Source organism: Staurois parvus, unplaced genomic scaffold (genome assembly GCF_062004578.1).
Source record: "Staurois parvus isolate SC_StPar_1 unplaced genomic scaffold, SC_StPar_1.0 ptg000599l, whole genome shotgun sequence".
Classification (NCBI taxonomy): domain Eukaryota; kingdom Metazoa; phylum Chordata; class Amphibia; order Anura; family Ranidae; genus Staurois; species Staurois parvus.
The window spans coordinates 2,494,579-2,516,742 of record NW_028318395.1 but is presented as its reverse complement, the minus strand read 5'-3'; the positions used below and the strand labels follow the sequence as shown (position 1 = coordinate 2,516,742).

Sequence of the window (22,164 nt, the reverse complement as noted above, 5' to 3'; positions counted from 1 at the left end):
TTATATAGCAATTGTTGGCGATACCAGTCGGATAGTTCAGAAGAGCATAATTATATGATTAAATGGGAACAGATATTGAAAAGACAACTGTCTTTAAAGGAGTAGAATGCAATTTGGTTAGCAGCTAAAAAAAAAAAAACAAAAAAAAACAAAAAAAAAAACTCTGCACTGTGTATAAAGAAATCCAAATTAAAATCCTTCACCATTGGTATCATACCCATCTTCTATATACAATTAATCATGATATATCAGAACACAGTTGGAGGTGTCAGAAATAACAGCACAGTGGCTAAATGGTTAGCACTTCCACCTGGCAGTACTAGGGACATTGGTTCAAATCCCAGCCATGGCACCACCTGCCTGGAGTTTGCATGTTCTCCCTGTGCCTGCGTGGGTTTCCTCTGGGTACTCAGATTTCCTCCAACACTCCAATGACATGCTGGTAGGTTAATTGGATCCTGTATAAATTGGCCCTAATCTGTGTATGTACGAATGTGAGTTAGGGACTTTAGATTGTACACCCCTTGAGGGTTAGGGACTGATGTGAATGTACAATATATATGTAAAGCGCTGCGTAAATGGACGGTGCTATATAAGTACCTGTAATAAACAAGGAACATTATATCATATATTCTGGACTTGTTCAAAGATCCAGCTATTTTGGCAAAGGGTGGAGACTTAAATCTTTATAGTGTTGCAGAAATTCCATTGTATCTGTCTGTGTACCTACTGCATCTCCCCCACAGAAGGTGCCCATGTTTGCCAGAAGGTTATTTGATCATGTGCTTATGGCTGCCAGATGTCTAATTGTGTCTTTTTGGAGGTATACATATGTATACACAATTTCCAAACTACACCCGTATTTGAGAGGTTAAAAATGCAGAAGTGCTTACACTGAGAATAATTAATACCTGTGTGATATCTGAGCAGGTGTGGGGTCCCTGGGTCAGCATGGATTTTTCTTTATAAATAATATATTGAGTTGGATCAGAGGTAGATTTTGCCCAGTTGTCATGCTCCATCTCATTGGGTTTTGGTTCTTTTTCGGTCTTTGTCTTGTGGTTTGTTTTGGCTACTGTGCTTTTGTGGTATTTGTTCGAGGATATTTTTTTCTCTAAGGGGAACGTTGCGAATGTATTGCTAAATATATAATTGCATGATGTGTATTTTAGAATTGTAAGAGTTTTTCATTTTTTTTATACTGGTCATGTGTTTGCCTGGATGAGATAAGCTCCCCCATGGTAAGATCTGGCGTCTGTGTTCTCGTCTGTTTTTGACGATAAGGTGTATTTAGTTATGATTATTTACAATATGGAAACATTTTATACTAAAGATACAGATACTAGAAACAGACTGACTGACTATAGGCAACTATACACAGCACCTGCGGGCTCCCTGGGGGGAAATGTTCTGGTTTTATGCTATATGGTGAGATATAGCAGTGTACATAAGCCCTTCAAAAGTGACCATATTTTGACAGATTACATTCAGTTTGGACTCTTCACAATTGGGACTAGAAGGTAGGCACTCGGCACCAAAATCAGTACATTTATTTTTAGATCTAGTGATAGCTTTATCAAAGTCTTATCAAATTGAACACAATCTTGTGATTGATGCAAATGTGCATGATGTTATAATTATTTTTCAATACAAGATGGCAGAAGATCTAAAAACTCCACTAAAGCACCCATCTGTGTGAAGAGACAGATGTACAGTAATGTTATGTGATATATTTCACAGAAAATCTAATTATATAATGCACTTGCAACAACATCAACATTCACCTTCTTCAACAAGGTTTTTTTTCTTTTGTTTTCTGGCCTAGTTTCAATATAACAATGATCAAGTGTAAGCTTTCTTCATTAAGTATGTTGTACTAGGACTTCTGAACTGGTACATATTTCTCATTTGCATGTGCCTTTAAACTACATCAATAGGTGATTCTGCATGGCTAATGCATTAACATTCAAATTACAAGGTATATGTCTGAGTTGCTTTAAGTTGCTTTGTGAAGTGGCTTTTGTCAGCAATTATTTTTGAACATATTCAATGTGGTAAATAGCATATACTGCATCTTCTTTAACACAGAAAGCATACATTAACATGATAACTAGGCACAATCCTTTAAGTCTTTTTTCCCAAGTCACTGAATTTTTTATGCCTTTTTGTTCCTAATAAGAAAACAAAGCATTCAGTAACATCATCAAACTGAAATGCTTTAGAAAAAGAGTTCAGGTACAACAAAACAGAAACTTAAAAGCACTCTTCAATCTGCTCTAGAAAAAATATTCAGGGCTTTGTGATGAAAATAGATGACTCTGGTTTTTTTTTTTTTGAGCAGAGATGTGCCTTTACTGTTTCAGAAAAAGAACCTGAAGGATTCTATGGACATCATTAAAACCATTTATGGAAGCCACTTGTACCAACATCAGGTTGTCAACAGGGAGCAATTTCAGTAGTTCACAATGTCAATAAACTTGAAAACATTGCTAATCATAGTAATAATAGAAACTCGACTGACTCAAATGAATTTTAAAGTTAAACTTTAGGTGGATTAAATACAAAATACCATTAAATCTAGTTATTTCTTCAAAAGAAAAAAAATAGTAAACAAGTTTTTGCACACAATTTGCATATGTGCATGAATATATATATTGATATGAGTCTTCTGTTTTCCCTGCACAGCTGCACAGGGAAAGGAAGGGTCGGCACTGTCAGATGATAAGGCTCTATTACATTTCACAGTGCTATCAGTCACAAATGTAAACAAGTGATCAAGAAGGGAAAGCAGCGGAAAGATCCCATGTATAAGCTGCTGTCTATTACAAAGATCACCGCACTCACCAAACAAATGTGAAAAAAAAAAAAAATTATATATATATATATATATATATATATATATATATATATATATATATGTGTGTATGTAATATATATATTATATACACACACCTCATAAGATATATAAACCTTCAGATTACAGTTCAAGAAGTACATAATTTGACCCCACTTTCTCAAATCACCACAATACAATATATAAATCTAAGATCTCCTGTGCAGCAATACATAAAATGTGAATAATCACTAAATATATTGTACAGTATGTCATGGAAATTTTGTATTGTTGGTCGAACTTTAAATGTGTATGAAAATTCTGGTGCCGAAACTGAAAATTCAGGTTGCACCTGGCCGAAAACCAAAATGGACAGTTCTTAAAAAATATTCTATTTTTCAAAGCAATATTTTTGTAAGAAAACACATTTTAATGATTAAAAAAAAAAACCACAATATATACCCCAATTCTTTTGTAAAATATGAAAGATGTTACGCCGATTATATAGATATCCAACATGTTACGGTACTTAAAAATCTCCATGAGTGACACTTTAAAAATCTCTACAGGTTACCTGTGTAAAGTTACAAAGGAGGCCTAGTACTAGAATTATTGCTCTTCCTCTGATGTTTGTGGCGATACCTCACATGTGTGGTTTGAACACCGTTAACATATGTTAGCGTGGCCTACTTATGCGTTCACCACTACATGCGACCACAGGGGACAGAGGCACTTTAAACTCTTTTTTTTTTATTTATATTTTTTTTACACTGTCCCTTTAAAAAACATTGTAATCACTTTTATTCCTATCACAAAGAATGCATGCATCCCTTGTGATGCAAATAATTAGTGACAGGTCCTCTTTATGGAGAGATATGGGGTCAATAAGACCCCACATCTCTCCTCTACAATGTAAAGCATTAGATCAATAAAAGCAATGATCTAGTGCTTTAAAAAAAAAAATGGCCTTGTTTACAAGGCCCCGGAACCAGAAGTGACATTGCTCCTATCCTCCAAGGGCATAGAGACGAGTGGAGGCCATCTTTCCTTCACATCTCTATGCCCAGTGCCGGGGTCGTTCGATGGTTTCTCAGGTAAGGCTGAGAACTACCGAGTGGCGGCGGGTGGCGGCAGCCGCGTGGGGGAGGGGTTTATTTCAGCACCTGTATCGGTGCTTATAGGGGTGTTTTCGGCTGAAACGTTTCAGCCACTGAAATTTCGGTGAACCCCTAATATAAATAATCAATATGAAACTCAAATCCTCAACATCAACACAGTCCACAACTATAATATAATACAAGCAGACCGAAGCTTCTGTGGAAGCTAAGACTATTCACAAATTTTCTTGCAAATGTTAACCTGCTTGCTTACAGTTCAAGAAGTACACACTATGTTCACCAGTTTTCTTCAGATAGTCTGGTAAAAGGCTTGTTTGTGAACAAATAAATTAAAGCTTAATTTTAGCTAATGTATTTTAAGAAAATGCACAAGAGGCAGTACTCACATTGAATGAGATGTGTCCCTAGTGCTGGTGCCTGCTCTCTTGAAAACATCAATACTCTGCCTCACCAATAGCCCCGCAGTGGTAAATTTCTGGTGCTGTGGGGGTTAATCAGAGCCAACAGACTTTTCATAGGTACTTGTCAGAGTACCTCCACCATTCACAGAAGCTGTACTATAGATTTCAGCAAAGAAAAGCTCTCTATGAACAAAGGACAAGCAAAGGAATCCATTCATAGAGTGCTTAGAGCAGGGGTGTCTAAACTTTTTTCAAAGAGGGCCAGATTGGATGAAGTGAACATGGTGGAGGGCCGAACATTTTTCCGAACATTCTTTGAACCATTACAATTAAATGCAAATAAATTATTTTATGCCAAGTTAATTGCAAACAACATACTTTTCATTTCATAACATTAAGATCAACTGACAGCTGAGTTTTCACAATGTATTGAAAATACATTTTAAAAAAACTTACCTGCACTAATGTGAAGGGTGAAAAAAGGTAGCTGGAGCTGAAGTCTCTGCTCGGCAGCCGGGAGGGGAAGAGAAACACACTTCACGCTGGAAGCCCGGCCCTGACATCACTGCCCTCTGTCGCTCCCAGCGCGGTGCAGTCACACATGCGCACTGCTCTCAAGCAGAAGACTGTCTGCCATAGAAGGGAGGGCCGTGGGAGGGCCACATTACACAGAGCAGGGAGGGCTGTTGGAGGGCCGTATTAAACCGACCCCCAGGCCGTAAATGGCCCGCGGGCCGGACTTTGGACATGCCTGGCTTAGAGCAAGTGTGCCCTGACAACGGACGTGCACATACAGATATTTTTTACAAGGCAGTGATACACCAAGTGGTGAAGCAAGGTAAGGGCAAAAGCCCTGGAGTATGTGCATACAATAATATGCCAGCAATTGCATCTTCCATATTTCTATCCCCAAAATTACTGTAGCATGATTTAAGGGATACAGCCAGGATCTGAATTACATGACAATGTACAGCCAGGAAAATATGTGGACCAGGCATGCTGCTGGAGTCAATGAAAATGAATAATATCTGCACTAGGTCAAATAATACCTAAGCAGCTGCTGGACAACTATGACAAAAACAGAAAACAGCAGCGCCAGAATATTAAACCCCTTCAATATTACAACAGTAAATAAATATCCAAAAAAAAAGCACGAAAATCAAAAAGAAACATATAAATGTGTTCACACATACATAAACATTATATCACGTGAGTCCATTTAAGGTGATATTATAAATAGGAACAAAATAAGTGTAAATATTTTCCAGTCTAACTGAGCATATCCAAGATGATCCAGTCCTTTAGTGTAAGTGACCAACCACGTACATTGCAATGTGATCCACCATAAGAAATCCACCTCCCAGTGCAACAGTTAGACAGACACCTCTTACCAGATGTGGTAACCAAATTATAAAAGGTCAAAATCACACTTGATGTCAATACCCAGCAGCGACTCAACCAGGGGACCAGACGCTCACACCAGCATCCATATGAAAGACATCGTAGGATCAAAAAAATACTTTGCTTTGATGCTGCTGGAATTACCAAGTAAGAATTCACTGTTCTTACATCACATGATGCCCACCTATAACTGATAATTTTTAGTAAGTGGATTATTTAAAAGAAATGGATGTTATATATAGTGTGTCTCTTTTTGCATTAATATATTAGTGCAGCTTTAGGTTTCATGTACACAGCCATACAGTGCGCAGAGCCTGAATAATCACTGCAGCTGCTACATACAGCCACCCAAAGATGAATTAGAAGATGCAGCTATATGCAGTCATGTGCTGGGGATTACGTTATGCACTCTTATAAATGTATGCGCCAAACACACACACACACTATTTGCGTTCACAGCATACATCCATGTGTGTGCAGATGAGTTACAAAACCCTTTGGCATTAACCGTGTACAGCTGCATATTTTAATTCTCAATGAGTGGCTGTATGCAGCAGTTTTGGGACCCAGAAGAGTGATTACGCAGGCTCTACATGCTGTACAGCCCCTGCATGGCCTTGTGCATGAAGCCTAATACCTGGTACACACATTCAATTTTTTTCATGTAACCCAGCAGGCTGAACGAAAAAAAAAAAAAACTGAGAGATCGTGATGCTAGTGTAGCAATCTTCAGAACACACTAATCAGCGCTTGCAGCCATTGGCTGCAAGAGCTGATCAGATGATGGTTTTCCAGCATGCCCCTTTGACAAAACTGGTCCTTAAACTGGCTTCTGCCGGAAGGAGAGCTGTATGCATGGCCCGAGTATTGGACGGTTCCTGCTGAACTGGTCAATATTCAGACCGTGTGTACCCAGTTTGAGTGTCAGTTTTTGCATAAGATAACCACCCAATCTGCTTTAGTTCACCTAGTACGGGTGTCGGCAACCCGCGGCTCCGGAGCCGCATGCGGCTCTTTTTCACCTTTCCTGCGGCTCCGGAGCACACTGCCCACCAGGTGACAGGCAAATGGGTCGACAAGCCGCGGCTCTTTTAATGTAGATCTTCTGTGTGCCGGGCGCCCGCTGGCAAACATTGGCTGTCAGGATGTAGGCGGGGCAGCCCGGATGTAGGCGGGGCAGCGTGACGAACTCCTCTCCTCTCACAGTCCGCCCTGAAGACCAGAACGGCGCGGGAACCCAGCGAGAGGAACGCGCGGAGCAAAGGTAAGTGAATTCACACAATATGGGGAATGAATTACTATAGGGGGGATGAATTACTATAGGGGGGATGAATTACTACAGGGGAGATGAATTACTATATGAGGGATGAATTACTATAGGGGGGATGAATTACTATAGGGGATGTATTTTCAGTTTTAAAAATGTTTCTCTCAAAATAAATTTCAATCGTGGTTTTGGCGAGATTTGGCTCAGTCGAAAAAAAAAGGTTGCCCACCACTGACCTAAGGCTATGATTGTGATTATGACTATACACTGTGGCCCTGATTAACCCTTTGCTTACTGGGCCCTTAAACCCCCTTCATGACCAGAGCGTTTTTTGCAATATATGCAGTGTCGGATTTGTTTTAAATGTTGCAATGGTTTTGCGGCTCCCAGTCTTTTTTTCCCTCTCGGAAATGGGTCCAAGTGGCTCTTTATGTCTTAAAGGTTGCAGACCCCTGACCTAGTATAACATACTTAGAGGAAAAAAAAAATAACAAAACAGCTAGCCATATTCTGCACAAAGTTTGTGTAAGTGGAACGATAACATTTGAAACTATTTTTAAGAATAAATAAATCATTATTCAATTTACAAATATAAAGATACAAACAGGAAAAGAAAACTTCATCAAGGCAATTCCATGAAGTCTTTACAGAACAAAAAGGAATTCCAAGAACACCTGCCTTCCACCGTAATATAGGGACCTTTATATATTTTGAACACAAGAAGGACAAACAATCAGGTTTCAGGAGTACGATCATAGAAACAAAACAAAAAAAATAAAATTAAAAAAATTAAAGAGGTAGGAGGAAGATTATGGCCTTACAATTTGGACCCCTCAACTGGAGTCATGTTGAAGAAGTATTCGTAGCAATTCAGTAGGTGTGTCACAGAGGTCCATAAACAAGCTTTGAATCAAAGTGTTACTAAACCCAGGACCAGGGGCGGACTGACAACTCATGGGGCCCCCAGGCAATAGGGGATCATGGGGCCCGTGTCCTTGCTCACATTCAAAGCACACCCAAAAAAGCCTATTAAAAAAAAAAAAAAAAAAAAAAAAAAAAAAGTACCAGGGGCATTTCATGGGGCCCCCTACTGACCCTGGGCCCTCGGGCAGTGCCCGAGTGCTCGAATGGTCAGTCCTCCCCTGCCCAGGACCCTGCATTCACTATATCTGGTCTCTCGCAGTACACAGAACATGGAAATGCAATTATTTTAGTAAACAAACTGCTAAATACCTTTTCTCATCAAAAGTTAAAGCAGTCTTGTAACTTCTGTGTCCAGCCAAGCACTAGCTAAAGCTTGTAGGAGGAGTTTTATTTCTGCTCTAGGAGGATGCAAAACCCCTGACCTCTGTCTGACCAGTGTTGATTGGCCCTGTAATCACAAGCACTCTCCCAAGAAATAAAAAACTCTCTGCTAATACACACCAAACTGAGCATGTGCAAATGCCTACGGTTCAGTCTGTCTCATCAGGAGATAAGAGGTGGTAGCTTGAAAAAGGGGAAGGACAGAGAAGAAAGGATCAAACAGCTTTTTACACAATGCAGAAGATTAACCCCTTAGGTTCCACAGTGAGTATAACAAGCATGCTTTATTGCATATACAGGCTAATTTTGCTGTTGTGGGTTTAGTAACACTTTAAATCAACAGCCAAGGGTAGTGTGAACATTTGAAACTATTAAGCATGGTTCCCACAGAGCGTTGCAATTAAGCAAGTGTCTGAATGTTTTAAATTGTAAGCAGATAAGTTGCACTGCAACAGCTGTGCAAAATATAAGGAAAGAAGTACACAGACATTCTACAGCTGGAAACACTTGGACCATGAAATCAAGAAGCTATTATCAAATTACACACACAGAACCAAATGTATTTGTAGCTGGAAAATATAAATAGTATATTTTATTTAGTTATTAAGAACTGTCATAAAAGCATAAACTGCCTCATGTTCAAGAATGGGCAGCAAGACTCAAGCTTCAGTCACACTTGAGCTATGCTATGGTGTCGTGATTTGGGGAGGTTTTTTTGTGATTTTTTTTAGCACACTTTTGGAGTGGCACCATTCATTTGAATGGGCCTCTCATTTACAAGAAAATTTTGGACATGAGCCAACAGCATTTTGTGTTGCACTTTTTTTGCGCATTTTGCTGTGCAGGAAATGTATGACAAATGTGCAACAACTACCTGCGTTTGGGGTGCCATTAAAAAATAATGCACAAATGCATTGCACGTTTTTTCACGCATCTGCAGAAACTCGGGCAGAAACGCTTGCTTCTATCCAAGTTTTCACTAAGCCCAAGTGTAAACGGGTCCTCAAGATGGACCTGAAAAAAAAATACAAAAAACGCTACACTGCACTGCATACTACAGTACAATGCACAGCAGCAGCCTCCCATTGTACAGTGCTCAGGCCTGGCAAATGCATTGTTGGAGGCTTTACACATTTTCCACAGTAACAGAATTATTGCATATCTGCAGGGTCACTGATGGCAGATCCTGGCACTGGGGGGGAGAGGGCAAAGGCAAAGTGCTTGCTATGTAATGCCATGGTTTTGTGGTTTCTTTTTCTATAGCTGGCCTTAAAAGTGGAGCAATTAGTACATTTACAAGTCTGCATAAATACATTTCTGATATGTCATATGTGACAGGATGAGACTTTGTCACTGTGAAAAGATAGGAAAATGTGACACAGGAATCTCATTTAGGGTGAATGTAACGTTCCATACTAGTGTTCCTAGGCAGAAAAATTTGTGGATTTGGCTTTCTCAGGATTGGATGTTCTGATCAAGATCTGCAGAATCCAGTGTCTGGGGTTTGCAAGCCACCTGCAATCTGGAGTACACATGTGTGAGGTGTCATTTTATACTCAGGTCTGAAAATAGCTCAGAGCTACCAGTTTGGAGACCACTCCCAGTGGGGGGAGACAGAAGTTCTCATTGAGGGGTCAGAGGGCCAAGCCAGAAGCCAGGACACAGAGGTCTCAGTTCCAGGAGTAAGGTTGGCTCTTATCGGGGTGCAGGAGAACCCAAATACATAGGTCACAAGTGGGCCATGCAGCAGAGTGCTGTGACTAAAGGCTAGAGAGCCAAGTATCCATGAGAGCTGGACAACACAGTCTGAGAGACTGGTAAGAGTAGCAGTGTGATATTGCAACTGAAGCTAAGTGAGCTTCTGAGCCAGGAAGCTTGGCATTTTCCAGTGTATGGATTTCTGTTGAAGTTGGAGAAGATCTCTTGTGTGGGAAAGCATTCATTTGTGAACGTTTGCTTTCTTTTAAATAAAAGTGGGCTACTAAGCCCTTAAAATAGTTTGTCTGCCATGGACTCACTAAAATAATAATTATAACACCTTGAAATCACCCACCAGATCAAACGCTATAAAAATCATTCATTCATTCATTCTATGTACCTCAAGCTGGCCATTCATGGGTCAAATTCCGAAAGAATTTTCTTTCGAAAATCTTTTCTAAGAATTTTCGTTCGAATTTTGCACCATTATTGGATCACAGAAATGACCAATCTTTGTGTGAACATCAAATTTCAGTTATCGGGCATGTTGGAATTTTTCTTAAAAAAGAATGAATTTCGAATCAATAATGGGAGAATCGTGTAAGAAATATACACTGAAAAGAAATGAGCACGAGCTGTGACCTGGAAAAAATTCTTGGCCACTAAAATTTTCTCTGCAGCAACATGAGGTGAAATTGAAGGCTTGGTTGGTTGAATCGCAAAATCAAAATGGTAGCACTATCGGATTACAAAATGCACATTTCCGATTTTCTGAGGAAAATTATTTCAGATTTTGACCCATGTATGGCCTGCATTACTCATAAAAAAGGTAACAATATTTTCTAACCTGAACAGGTAAAATAGCAGTAGGAATGGGTTTTCTGTGGGCAAATAGTTTGTTCTGATTAAAGGGTAACACTGATTTTATGGTAAAAAATAGCAAGTACAAAAAAAAAAAAAAATTGCAACACATCATATTGTAATTGAATATTATTAAACATTAGCTTTTCTTTTCAATCTGCATTTCTGTGACTTTCAGTAAAATGCAAAGCATTATGATAGTATGGAGGCATTCTGTACAAAGATAGTCTACAGAACGCCCTCCGGTAATGTCATTTCCTGCTTGTGTGATTGACTTTTTAATTTTCACAGAAGTCTGCACTAAGATACAGATCAGCTTCTGGGCATCCCCTGCAACAGAACAAAATGCAATTTTTGGTGAGATACTCCCAAGGGGAAATCATGTCTAAAGGGATGCAGATCCTGCCACTTTCCTCATTAGAGCCCTGCAAGTACAGCAGCTGATAGATAACTGCCATTGATAATCACTGCCATACAGATTCACTCTGCACATGGACACAAACAGCTATTTCTTCAGAATAAGAAAAGGTAGGACTCTGCAACAAGGTTTGGTAAAATCCTTGCAACGTACACCCAGAGGGGAATGTTTTTTTTCTTGATAAATGTGGAGTTATCCTTAAAAGATTTTTTTTAATATAATCAGATTTTAATATATATATATATTTTTTTTTATTTATTTTTTTTTTCCCCAGGTAAAAACATTAAAAATATTTACCATACTCTCCCCCTTTTAGCAGCTTCCCAACCGCCCTATAGCAGAACTACTGCTACAGGGCGGCAGGGCTGAGCAAAATCACGTATATGTTCGTGATTTTGTATTTCTGGGTAGGGGGCGCGCGCCCAGTATCTATACCGCCATTTGTAAATGCTATAACTTTCATATAAACCAATTAATTTACACATATTGAAATTTTTTTAGCAAAAGACATGTAGCAGAATACATTCTGGCCTACATTTATGACGTAATTTGATTTTAAAAAATTATTTTACCGGATATGTTTCATAGCAAAAAGTTTAAAATATTGTTTTTTTTTTTCAAAATGGTCAATCTTTTTGTCTTGTGTATTAAAAACACAGAGGCGATCAAATACCACCGAAATAAAGCTCTATTTGGGGGGGGGCGGGACATAAATTTAATTTGGGTGTAGCATTGCCTAACTCCGCAATTGTCAGTTAATGTAACAGCACCGTATCGCAAAAAATGGCCTGGTCAAGAAGGGGGGTAAATCCTATGGAAGGCAAGTGGTTATGCTCGAAAGCACTATATTGTTGTCTTGATCACACTGTAGTAATATACAGTCACATAGAATGTACACAGCTGTAGTATGTTAGTTCATGTCAAAATGAACCAAGATTTGAATGCCATCTGAACTTATTATATCCAAAAAAATAATAAAAACCAGTCACCTAAAATTTGAGGCCAGGCAACTTTTGAGATGTAAACATTCAAATATATTACAATGGTTCTAAAGGCTTGAATTTTTTCTTTACAATAAAACAGATCCTCGATTCTCCTCTTCTTGGGTCTCCCGCCAATGCTTCTGGTAACTCCCTGTTACCAAGTGCTGGCTTCCGAGCATCCTCTGTGTGTCTATGAGACACACAGAGTGTGGCTCAGTCTCAAGCCCCTCTCCCTCCTCAACTGCTGTGATTATCAGCAGCGGGTGCCAATACCTGTATGTTAGCCTGCATTGGAGGCTCCTGCGTGGCTCACAGAGCACACACCTGGGAGCCCGGTGATCTGTGTGCGTCCTCAAACCCATTACCACTGTATCTTGGTGATCACATGGTGCTTTACCATGTGATTGCTGTGTCCAATCAAAACAATCAAATAGTAAACAATACAAAGTAAAAGTAAAGATGGGTTCTCTGTTCTCACTGTGGAGAGAAGAGAGAACCAATGTTGCAACCTGTGGGTGTGGCTGTCCCAGTGTCCCTGATCACCGCCCCAATGTAATGTAAAAAAAAAAATGCAACCAGTCCCTGTTACCTGCCCCAGTGCTCACAAAAATACCGCCATACACCATACCAATGTCCTGTGCACCACCATACCAGTGGCTTGGTCACCGCCATACCCCATACCAGTGCCATGATCACTGTCATATGCCATACCAGCACCCTGATCACCGCCATATAAGCACCTTGATTACCACCATATGCCGTACCAGAGCCCTAATCACCACCATACATCACACCAGCATCCTGATCACCGCATACCCCATACCAGTATCCTGATCACCGCCATACCTCATACCAGTGTTCTGATCACCCCATATGCCATACCAGCATCCTGATCACCATCATACTCCATACCAGCATTCTGATCACTCCATATGCTCTACCAGCATCCTGATAACCGCCGTACCCCATACTAGCGTCCTGATCACCGCCATACCCCATACCAGCATCCTGATCACCACCATACCAGTGTCTTGATCACCGTCATACCTCATACTAACGTCTTGATCACTGCCATACCCCATACCAGCGTCCAGCATTTTAGGGTCTCAACTGCTCAATTTTTCAGATATATATCCCAAAATTTGTAGACTCTATAACTTTCACAAAGACTAAATATATAGTATAGTATAGCAGAACACATTTTGAACTAAATTTATGAAGAAAGATTATTTATTTGCAAATCTTTATAACAAAAACCAAGCAAAACATTCTTTTTAATTTTCTGTATTTTTCATTTAGCAAAAAATGAAAAACCCAGTGGTGATCAAATACCACTAAAAGAAAGCTCTATTTGTGTGAAAATAAATTACAAATATGAGATTTTTATACAGTGTTGTATGATCATGCAATTGTCATTCAAAGTGCGACAGTGCTGAAAGCTGAAAATTGGGCTAGACTGGAAGGCGGTAAAAGTGTCCGGACTTGAAGTGGTTAATAAGTGTCATATGTGATGCTACTCTTTGTATGTGCACAAAACTCTTAGGGAAAAAATCAAGCTCACAAATAAGTGGGAACAGCTCCCTTTGAAGTGTCACTAAAGCACCTATCTCTAACAAGAAGAAAGTTAAGCATAAGCCACTATATAGAAATATGACAAATACAAAACAGCAGAAAATTAACAATATGACAAGTTATCATTGTAACAATTTGAGCGGCACAGTGGCTAAGTGGTTATCACTTCTGCCTGGCAGTACTAGGGTCGCTGGTTCAAATCCCAACCACGGCACCACTTGCCTGGAGTTTGCATGTTCTCCTTGTGCCTTCGTGGGTTTCCTCCGGGTACTCCGGTCCTCCCACACTCCAAAGACATGCTTGTAGGTTAATTGGCTCCTGTCTAAATTGGCCCTAATATGTGTATGTATGAATGTAAGTTAGGGACCTTAGAGATTGTACACCCCTTGAGGGTTAGGGACCGATGTGAATGTACAATATATATGTAAAGCGCTGCGTAAATTGATGGTGCTATATAAGTACCTGAAATAAATAAATAAAATTTGCAAAAAGAAAGCTCAAACACGATAACAGCAAAAAGTCTCTGCTTTAGCTTTCTCCCACCAATTCCCCTCTATACAAAAACTATTGGTTACCCCCAGATTTCCTAGCAGCCCATTTTGATCCTTGCTCTCTAAAAAGAAAATATCAAGCTTCCCAATTCATTCAATCCGGACTATAGCCCTTCACAGGAGACCTAACCCAAATTGATGGCAGTTATGGCCTTGAACTCTGGAAAGCCCTGCAACTCTTGCACTTCCCAAGTACTCTACCTACCATCCCAGACATTCCCTTTTTACCCTACATGCATGCATCTCTGTACTAAACTAGGGATTAAAATATCTGTACCTCACAGTATAAGCATACAGGTTATGGTGAGAAGGGAATAAAGCATCCAAAAATCCCCTACTCTAACTATTCCTCTTTTCAGGTCAGTGGGCAGAGCCATGTAAAACAGTACTTTACAACCTGTTCGCCAGAAGCAAATCCAAAACTGTTGGGTGTATAGTGCAAATGCAGCCTAATATTTTAGATCCATTTCCTCAAAACTGCATACAGCCGTTTAAGGCTATTTGGTCATCATCAGTGCAGTGTACGAAAACCATGGCTTCTACTGTTGGGACCCAACAAGTGTGTATAACCATAGACGATATGGTGAGAAGATATTAAAGGTACAACCCCTGTACATCAAACTTTGGAAACTGGACCTATGGACATCTTTTAGCCAAGCACAAAGCCATGTGTTTTCTGCCTTTTAAACTAAAAACCACAATCACTACCAAACTCCAAGAGACCAAATTCAAAATTCTGACCAGATGGTATGGAACAGCAATTGTCCTCATCAAATTCTTGCCAAATATCTTAGATCACTGATGGTGATGTAACACAGATCAGGGAACCATATTTCACATGTTCTGGTCTTGCTCTAGCCCTTCTGGAAAATAAATGTCCTTAAAGCGGAGTTCCAACTGAAAAAAAAAAAAAAAGTCAGCAGCTACAAAAAAACTGTAGCTGCTGACTTCGGACTTTTAAAATAGAGTCACTTACCTGTCTCTCGGTCCAGCAGTGTCCTCACCACGGCTGGTTTCACCGGCCATCTTCTCTCCCTGGCACCGGCATCTTCAGTGTGGACACCCAGCTGTGACAGCTTGCGGCTTCACAGTTGGGTGCCACTGCGCATACGTGAGAAGCGCTGCGCTTTGTGAATGGCCTTCCTCCTGTGACAGGTCCTGGAAGAATACGGGGGGGGGGGGGGGTGAAGGACAATTTCCGCTTCCGACTGCCGTAGGCGATCGGCAGCGGAAGTGGGAGCGGGTACCTGTCAAATTCAGGTACCCGCTCCCCAAAGGTGCCAATCTTTAATGGGGAGTGGGGGACAAAGACTTTAGGTGGAACTTCCCCTTTTGGGTGGAGCTCCACTTTGTAATATTTGTGATATGTTAGACAACTAGCTTCTGGAGGGCCCTTCATTCCTTTTACTACAAAACACTTATATTCCTATGAAAACATACCACAAATCTGTCATCCAACACCTCCTCAAAAGCATCAATGCCTGTTTGAGTGCACCAAAGCCCGTTTCTGTGGCAATGGATGGACTCCTCTCCATCTTAAATACACAAAGTGAAGAAGAACAGGGAAATGGAGGACCTCATACTCTACTCCCAAAATAAACATAACTGCAACACATGGTTTTTTAGATTTATTTCATTTTCCTGGAGGAAGAGAAGACTAATTCTCAAAGGTTCCTGAATTTTGTTGCACCTTATTCACACCACAGAACTTTTTCTCACCCCTTACTTTTTCAGCACTCCTTTTCACCACTTACTGGTCTCCATTTATCCTTCTGTACCTCTGTCCTTGACCTGTATTTCTCCCACTTGACACCTCAATCCCCCTTGCTCCTCTTATCTCTCACACATCACATTTCACCCTGAGATTTTTCATCAATTGTCATTTATCCCTTACCTGAAAAAAAAAACATGTCAGGGTCATTGTGCCCTCTGCTTAGCTGCCACCAGATGCTCCTTCCTGGTAATTTCTCCAACCTCCTTTTGCATATTTCCGGCCCTGACCTTTGTGATTGTTCATTGGAAGTGTTATGTTGAGTACAATAGAAAATGTAGCTGTTGCAGCCACCACTGTGCATAAGTCAGTTCAAGGGTTGCGCTTGATTTTTTAAAAATTTTATTAGACTTACTTAAAGCAGACCATTCATGGAAATTTAACTCTCTGCTATTCCCCATGCAAAATTCATATATATATATATATATATATATATATATATATATATATATATATATATATATATATATATATATATATATAAAAAAAAAAGACGACTTACCTCAGACCCCCATGTCTGGCCCATTTCCATAAGCGCTAATACATTATTAATTCTCACCACAGTCTACTGCTAATGCTGAGGATTCTAAATCTCTTTTGCAAGGACTGTTACAAAGAGGATACTGGTGAAGTAGGCCACGGTCAGGAAAACGGAGTTAATGTCCGTGCTCAAAGAACCATGTGCACAGAATGGGCCACATAACTGTGCACAGTAACAGAGCTGTGCATGTGTCTACACAAGAGCTTTAGCCTGCACATTTGAATTTCCCTTCTGACTACACCTGATCTCAATCCCGCTGGTACCCGACCTCTGGTTTTCTTCTCGACTCCACACCTTGCTCATCTTGCCTCCATGATACTGACCTGTTTATGCTCTTGTCTTCGGAATCTGTACTTCTGCAGTCCACCCACTGCCAACTTCTGCCTGTCTGATCATGTTCCTGCATCCTGCTTCTGCAAGCTCTGTGACAACATACCGCACAAGTTTCTCTTCTTCAGCTTCAACTCTATTGCAAGTTCCAGTTCTTCTGCTGGCCAGGACGTACTATAAGCGCCCATGCCACTCCATGTCCTGTCCTACCCTGTCATCAATCTTGAGGGACAAATAGGACAGGAGGTGTAAGGGAGAGTACTCTCCACCTTTATGAGGTACATGAAAGCCACCAAAACACCTTTGACAACCATGAAGAAGTCACAAGCCTCAGTGACCGAAACTGGAAAGAATATGCATACAGTAACTGTTGTGCAAAGAATATGCATACAGTAACTGTTGTGCAGATATTTCACTAGACAGAGCTTTACGGCACAGAGACAGATGAAACCCACTGTTTACTTAAACTCACCTGGCACCCTGCCTACAGTTTGGCAGGCACCTGAAGGAGTCTGAAGGTAGCCAGAAGAAGGTCCACATTCTGAGATCAAAATTAAGTATGTTGGCCATCAGACTGAACACCTTGTTTGCCATAAGCAAAGCACATCATCATAAATGCACCATCCCTACCATAAAGAATGTTTCTTTGTAGCAGGCCCGCAGAGGCTTGTTGAAGTAGGAGGGGTAGAATTAATAAAATAAAAAAAAAATACAGGGAGATCTTAGAGTGAATCCTGCTGCAGTATTGTACAGCAGGCACATATCAGGAATATGACCAGTTCCCGCCCGTCCTGTGGTAATACGACGGCCGGCAAACCTCTCGTCCCTCTGGGAAGGCGTCACATGACGTATTTCCCGGATCGCGCATTGCACGTGCCCACAGGGCCACGCTGTGGCGAGATCTGTCACCGGCTGTGTACCTCGGACACGGCCAATGACAGATTTGTGTACCGGCCCTGTTGCCAGTACCATGTGACCTGCTGTGACCAATCACAGCAGGTCACATGACAGTTGTATACAATGGATGGCTTCCTTTCATGACATCCATTGTATACAAGTGTGCATGGTCACAGTGATCACATGCACAGCCGTGGCTAATCACAGTTAATCACAACAAAAAAACCTGAATGAATCGATTTCATTCTAACAAATGCTTGCTTATAGCAAATAAATTATTTGCTATAAGCAATAAAATTGTGTGCAAAAAAAAAAATTCCGATCACGTCCCCAAAGTAGTACAATGTTACTATGGTAACATTATTCTACTTTGGTCATAGTGTAATATAACACCAATCAGTGTCCCTGATCACCAGCACACCAGTTATAGGACAACGCTGTACTGCACTGGTGACATTATGTAAAAAAAAAAATTGTGAAAATAATTATATAAATAATAAGTTAAACATTATTATATTATATATTATAAATAATTAAAAAAAAATTTTTAATTTCTTCATTTTCTAAAATATTACAAAAAAAACTACAACTTCACAAAACTCACCATGCCTCTTATGAAATACGTCAGACTGTCTACTTTGCAAAATGGGGTCATTTGGGGGATATCTGTACTGCTCTGACATTTTTTGGCCTCAAGAAATTAGATTGGCCATTGGTACTTCAGGATTGATCAATTTTCAGATATATCCCATAGTTTGTGAACTCTATAACTTTCCTACAGACTAAATAATAAACACTGATTTTGTTTTCTGACACCAAAGAAATGTAGTAGAATACATCTTGGCCTAAATATATGAAGAACAATTATTTATTTGCAAACTTTTATAACAGAAACAAAGAACCGTGGGGGTTTTTTTTTTCCAAAATTTTAGCTAAAAAAAAACCCCAGTGGTGATTAAATACCACCAAAAGAAAGCTCTAGTTCTGTGAACAAAATGATAAAAATGTAGTTTGGGCACAGTGTTGCATGACCACACAATTGTCATCCAAGTGTGAGAGCACTGAAACCTGAAAATTGGACTGGGCAGGAAGGGGGTAAATGTGTCCGGTATTGAAGTGGTTAAGGACAGAAAACATGAGGAAATGTGCATGTATTGCAGTGATGTACTGAATATGTTTTTATTATTTTGTCCCAAAATACACAATAATATACATTCAGAAACATAAATTAAAACTGTTTTATATGATAAAATATTTCCAGACTATTCAAGCCCACCGGCCGCAATGCATAGGAAAGAGGGTGACACCAACAATTATGATTGTAGCTTTTCAGCTTAGCATATCATTTGTCAGAAAATGTACCTATAAAAGCTCATCATCACACCAACAAGGTCCTCCCTGTATTCACCTCCTCCCGTTCTAGCTCCAAGTCACTGAACACATGAGACACCCCTTCCCCCCGTATTAGTCTGATTTCTGCAGTGCTAAACAGGATAATAATATAGAAATCGATTTTAGGCAGTGATAAGATCAGTTCTTTCAAGATATCTAAGTTTGTTTGTCTGTTTGTTTTTTTATAAATGCAAATGGAGTTCTCCTATTTTTTTTTTTTTACGTGATGCTACTTAAAGTGACATTAAACCAGGGCTTGACAAATTTGCTTTGAATCTAGCCCCAGCAGAGTCCGACTTTCCGCCCAGTCTCACAGTTCTCGCGGACATGTTGCGATTCTTGGAAGCGGTCCAGCACCTCCAGGAAGTGGCTCCCCATGCTGTCCAGGGCCAGTCCAACACATACTAGCTGCTTCCAACTGTACCTGCTCGAAGGATGAGACGCTCACACATCACTCTCCGCACTATCCCATTCAGCCGGAGAACTGTCCACTAAGCAAGACACTGGGAGGGGGAATTCTACAACCCTAGCTCCAGATATATCATCCATTCCATCCTATTAGATATGGCCTGACACACTCACAAAACTTTATGCTACACCAATGTTCGCTCTGTTAAGGCGAAAAAAAAAAAGTAAACCCTGCTGCTTTGCCAAAGCAGGGCTACGTGTAAAACAGATCCACCTGCCTGGCAAATGGAACTGTACGTCCCGGGCATTGGGCAATATGATTTGAGCATCCCTGCAGCAGTGAATGTGACAGTAGCTGACAAAAGCCCAGGCGCCAGGATGCAATTTCTAGGTGACCTGGCACCTGGGATTTCTCGAGCCCTCATGTTAAACCCTTGTGTTTTGCTTTACATTTATGTTATTTAACAATAATCTAAAACAAGAAGCCTAACCTGTTGTTTCAAAGATGTTTCTTTATATTCCTTTTCTGGCTTTGTTGGTGCCACTGCTGCTGGTCTCCTCTGTTGAGTGCCCCCTATGCAGCGCTGATCAGATGGGGGCACCTCTGGGTGGGTGCTCTCAGCCACAGGACTACATTCCTGCATCCTACTGGTGCCTGTCCCAGAACGCACAGGAACCCTGGCTTTCGAGGATGCTGCAACTCTGGCTCCAGTACATCTTGATTGTCATTGTCTCTGGAGCTCCAAATACCAGCCCTGCCTGTGCTTCGTCTAATGGATTTTGTTACTGACAGCTTATGAAGAAGAAGATGGGCGTCCTTGGGAGGTGGGAATGGGCTTGCCCTATAGGAGGAGCTGCTGCTGAGGACTCTTCAGCTTCTGACAAGGACTCTGCTCAACCTCTAGTCAGCTGTTAGCAATGTGAGGAGATGCGTATGCACATTAGCGCAAAGCATGACAGGACATGTAAACCTGAAAGCTGGGTCACATACACCCAGGAGTGTTCTCCTCCGGCCAGAAGTTTTTATGCAGCAAAGCAAGAAGGGTATAGAATACACTTCAAAATTGTTAAATATGGTAAACAAAATTGTTTTACAAAAGAATGATGAAAGATTCATGTAAATAATAGATGTACAGTATATAATGTTAAATTAGGTAAGACTTTATAACCACTTAAAGTGGCCATACACTGATCGAATTTCGGCTGTTTCAGCAGAGACTGGCTGAATTTCGATCAGTGTGTGGCCATTCCTGCTCTACAGCTGGAAAACTGGAAAACTTTCCTCAGTCGGCAGCTGTAGCGGCTGAACAGTGTATTCTGACAGTGGCAAGTATCAGTGGCTAACAAAAAAAAATGAAAGAAAGAACGGTCTATGGCCAGCTAAAGCATTAGTGAAACAATAGCTATCATTTACAAATGTGACTATACCATCCTTTCCATAACCACTAACCAAACATATTTTTTTTTATTTAGACGGCACACAGAATACCTTATTCCACTTTACCATAATGTTCTTTATATTTTTCTCAAAATTTCTGTAACCAAATCTCTATCTTCTGTTATTCTCAGACACGAGGAGAAACCTATCTTTTCAGATCTCGGTTTGAAATTTTTTTAAATAAATACTTACATTGAATTATGCTGTCACTTCTGTTCCCCAAAAGAGAACCAACTTCTAGATCTGTCTGGACACCTTTATTCTTGAAAGATTGATTTGTATCTTCCACATCCAAATTTCCATTTTCACATTTTTCTAAAAGAGAAAGCAACACTTCAGAAACGATTTGCCAATTCTTTACGGGCAAAGAACATGTTAACCAGCTAATTAGTGCTGTCTAATGAAGTCCAAACCAATTGTTTCTACCAGCATCTGAACTACAGGACAAGTTCTACTTCCTTTCTGAACAGAAGATTATGCAGCTAGGAGGGGGCATACCTGATCTACTGTCTGCAATAAAGCAGAAATGAAGCTCTAAAATGTTATTTGTGGCCATACAGCCATTTTTCGCAATGACAGTTTATTTATATGTACTTTATTACGCTTATAGAGGAAAAAAAAAAAAAACAACCAACCTATGTTTAGAGCACAGTGACCCAGATCAAGTTATCTGAATGAAAGCAGTAGTCTGATGCAATTTGCACTATAGGACCTCAAGCAGTGCTAATTATTATTCTGATAGCTCCAATGGATATTCCTAAATATCAATTTAAACTAAGTATATTAGTTACAAAGTTTATTAAACATTAATCATTTGATGCTTGAACATTTTGTGTTCATTTAAAAGCCTAATGGGTCCCACACACATCTCCAAACTGGCACTTTCTTCCACATCTGGTGAAGCTGCCTATAGCACACAGGGTTCTGTACACAGATCAACAAATACTACCAGCACATATTACACACATTACACTTGTTA

At 40.2% G+C, this 22,164-nt stretch overlaps 1 protein-coding gene across 3 annotated transcripts in view; it reads right to left on the bottom strand.

Moving 5' to 3' along the window:
* The window catches only part of MDFIC (MyoD family inhibitor domain containing), a 176,260-nt gene that overhangs the window by 79,414 nt on the left and 74,682 nt on the right, over positions 1-22,164 (bottom strand). For all 3 annotated transcript variants that reach the window (XM_089692680.1, XM_089692681.1, XM_089692682.1), the window contains one exon: positions 21,378-21,500. In XM_089692680.1, coding sequence (XP_089548806.1) covers positions 21,378-21,500 — 123 coding nt within the window. The remainder of the gene's footprint in view (positions 1-21,377; positions 21,501-22,164) is intronic.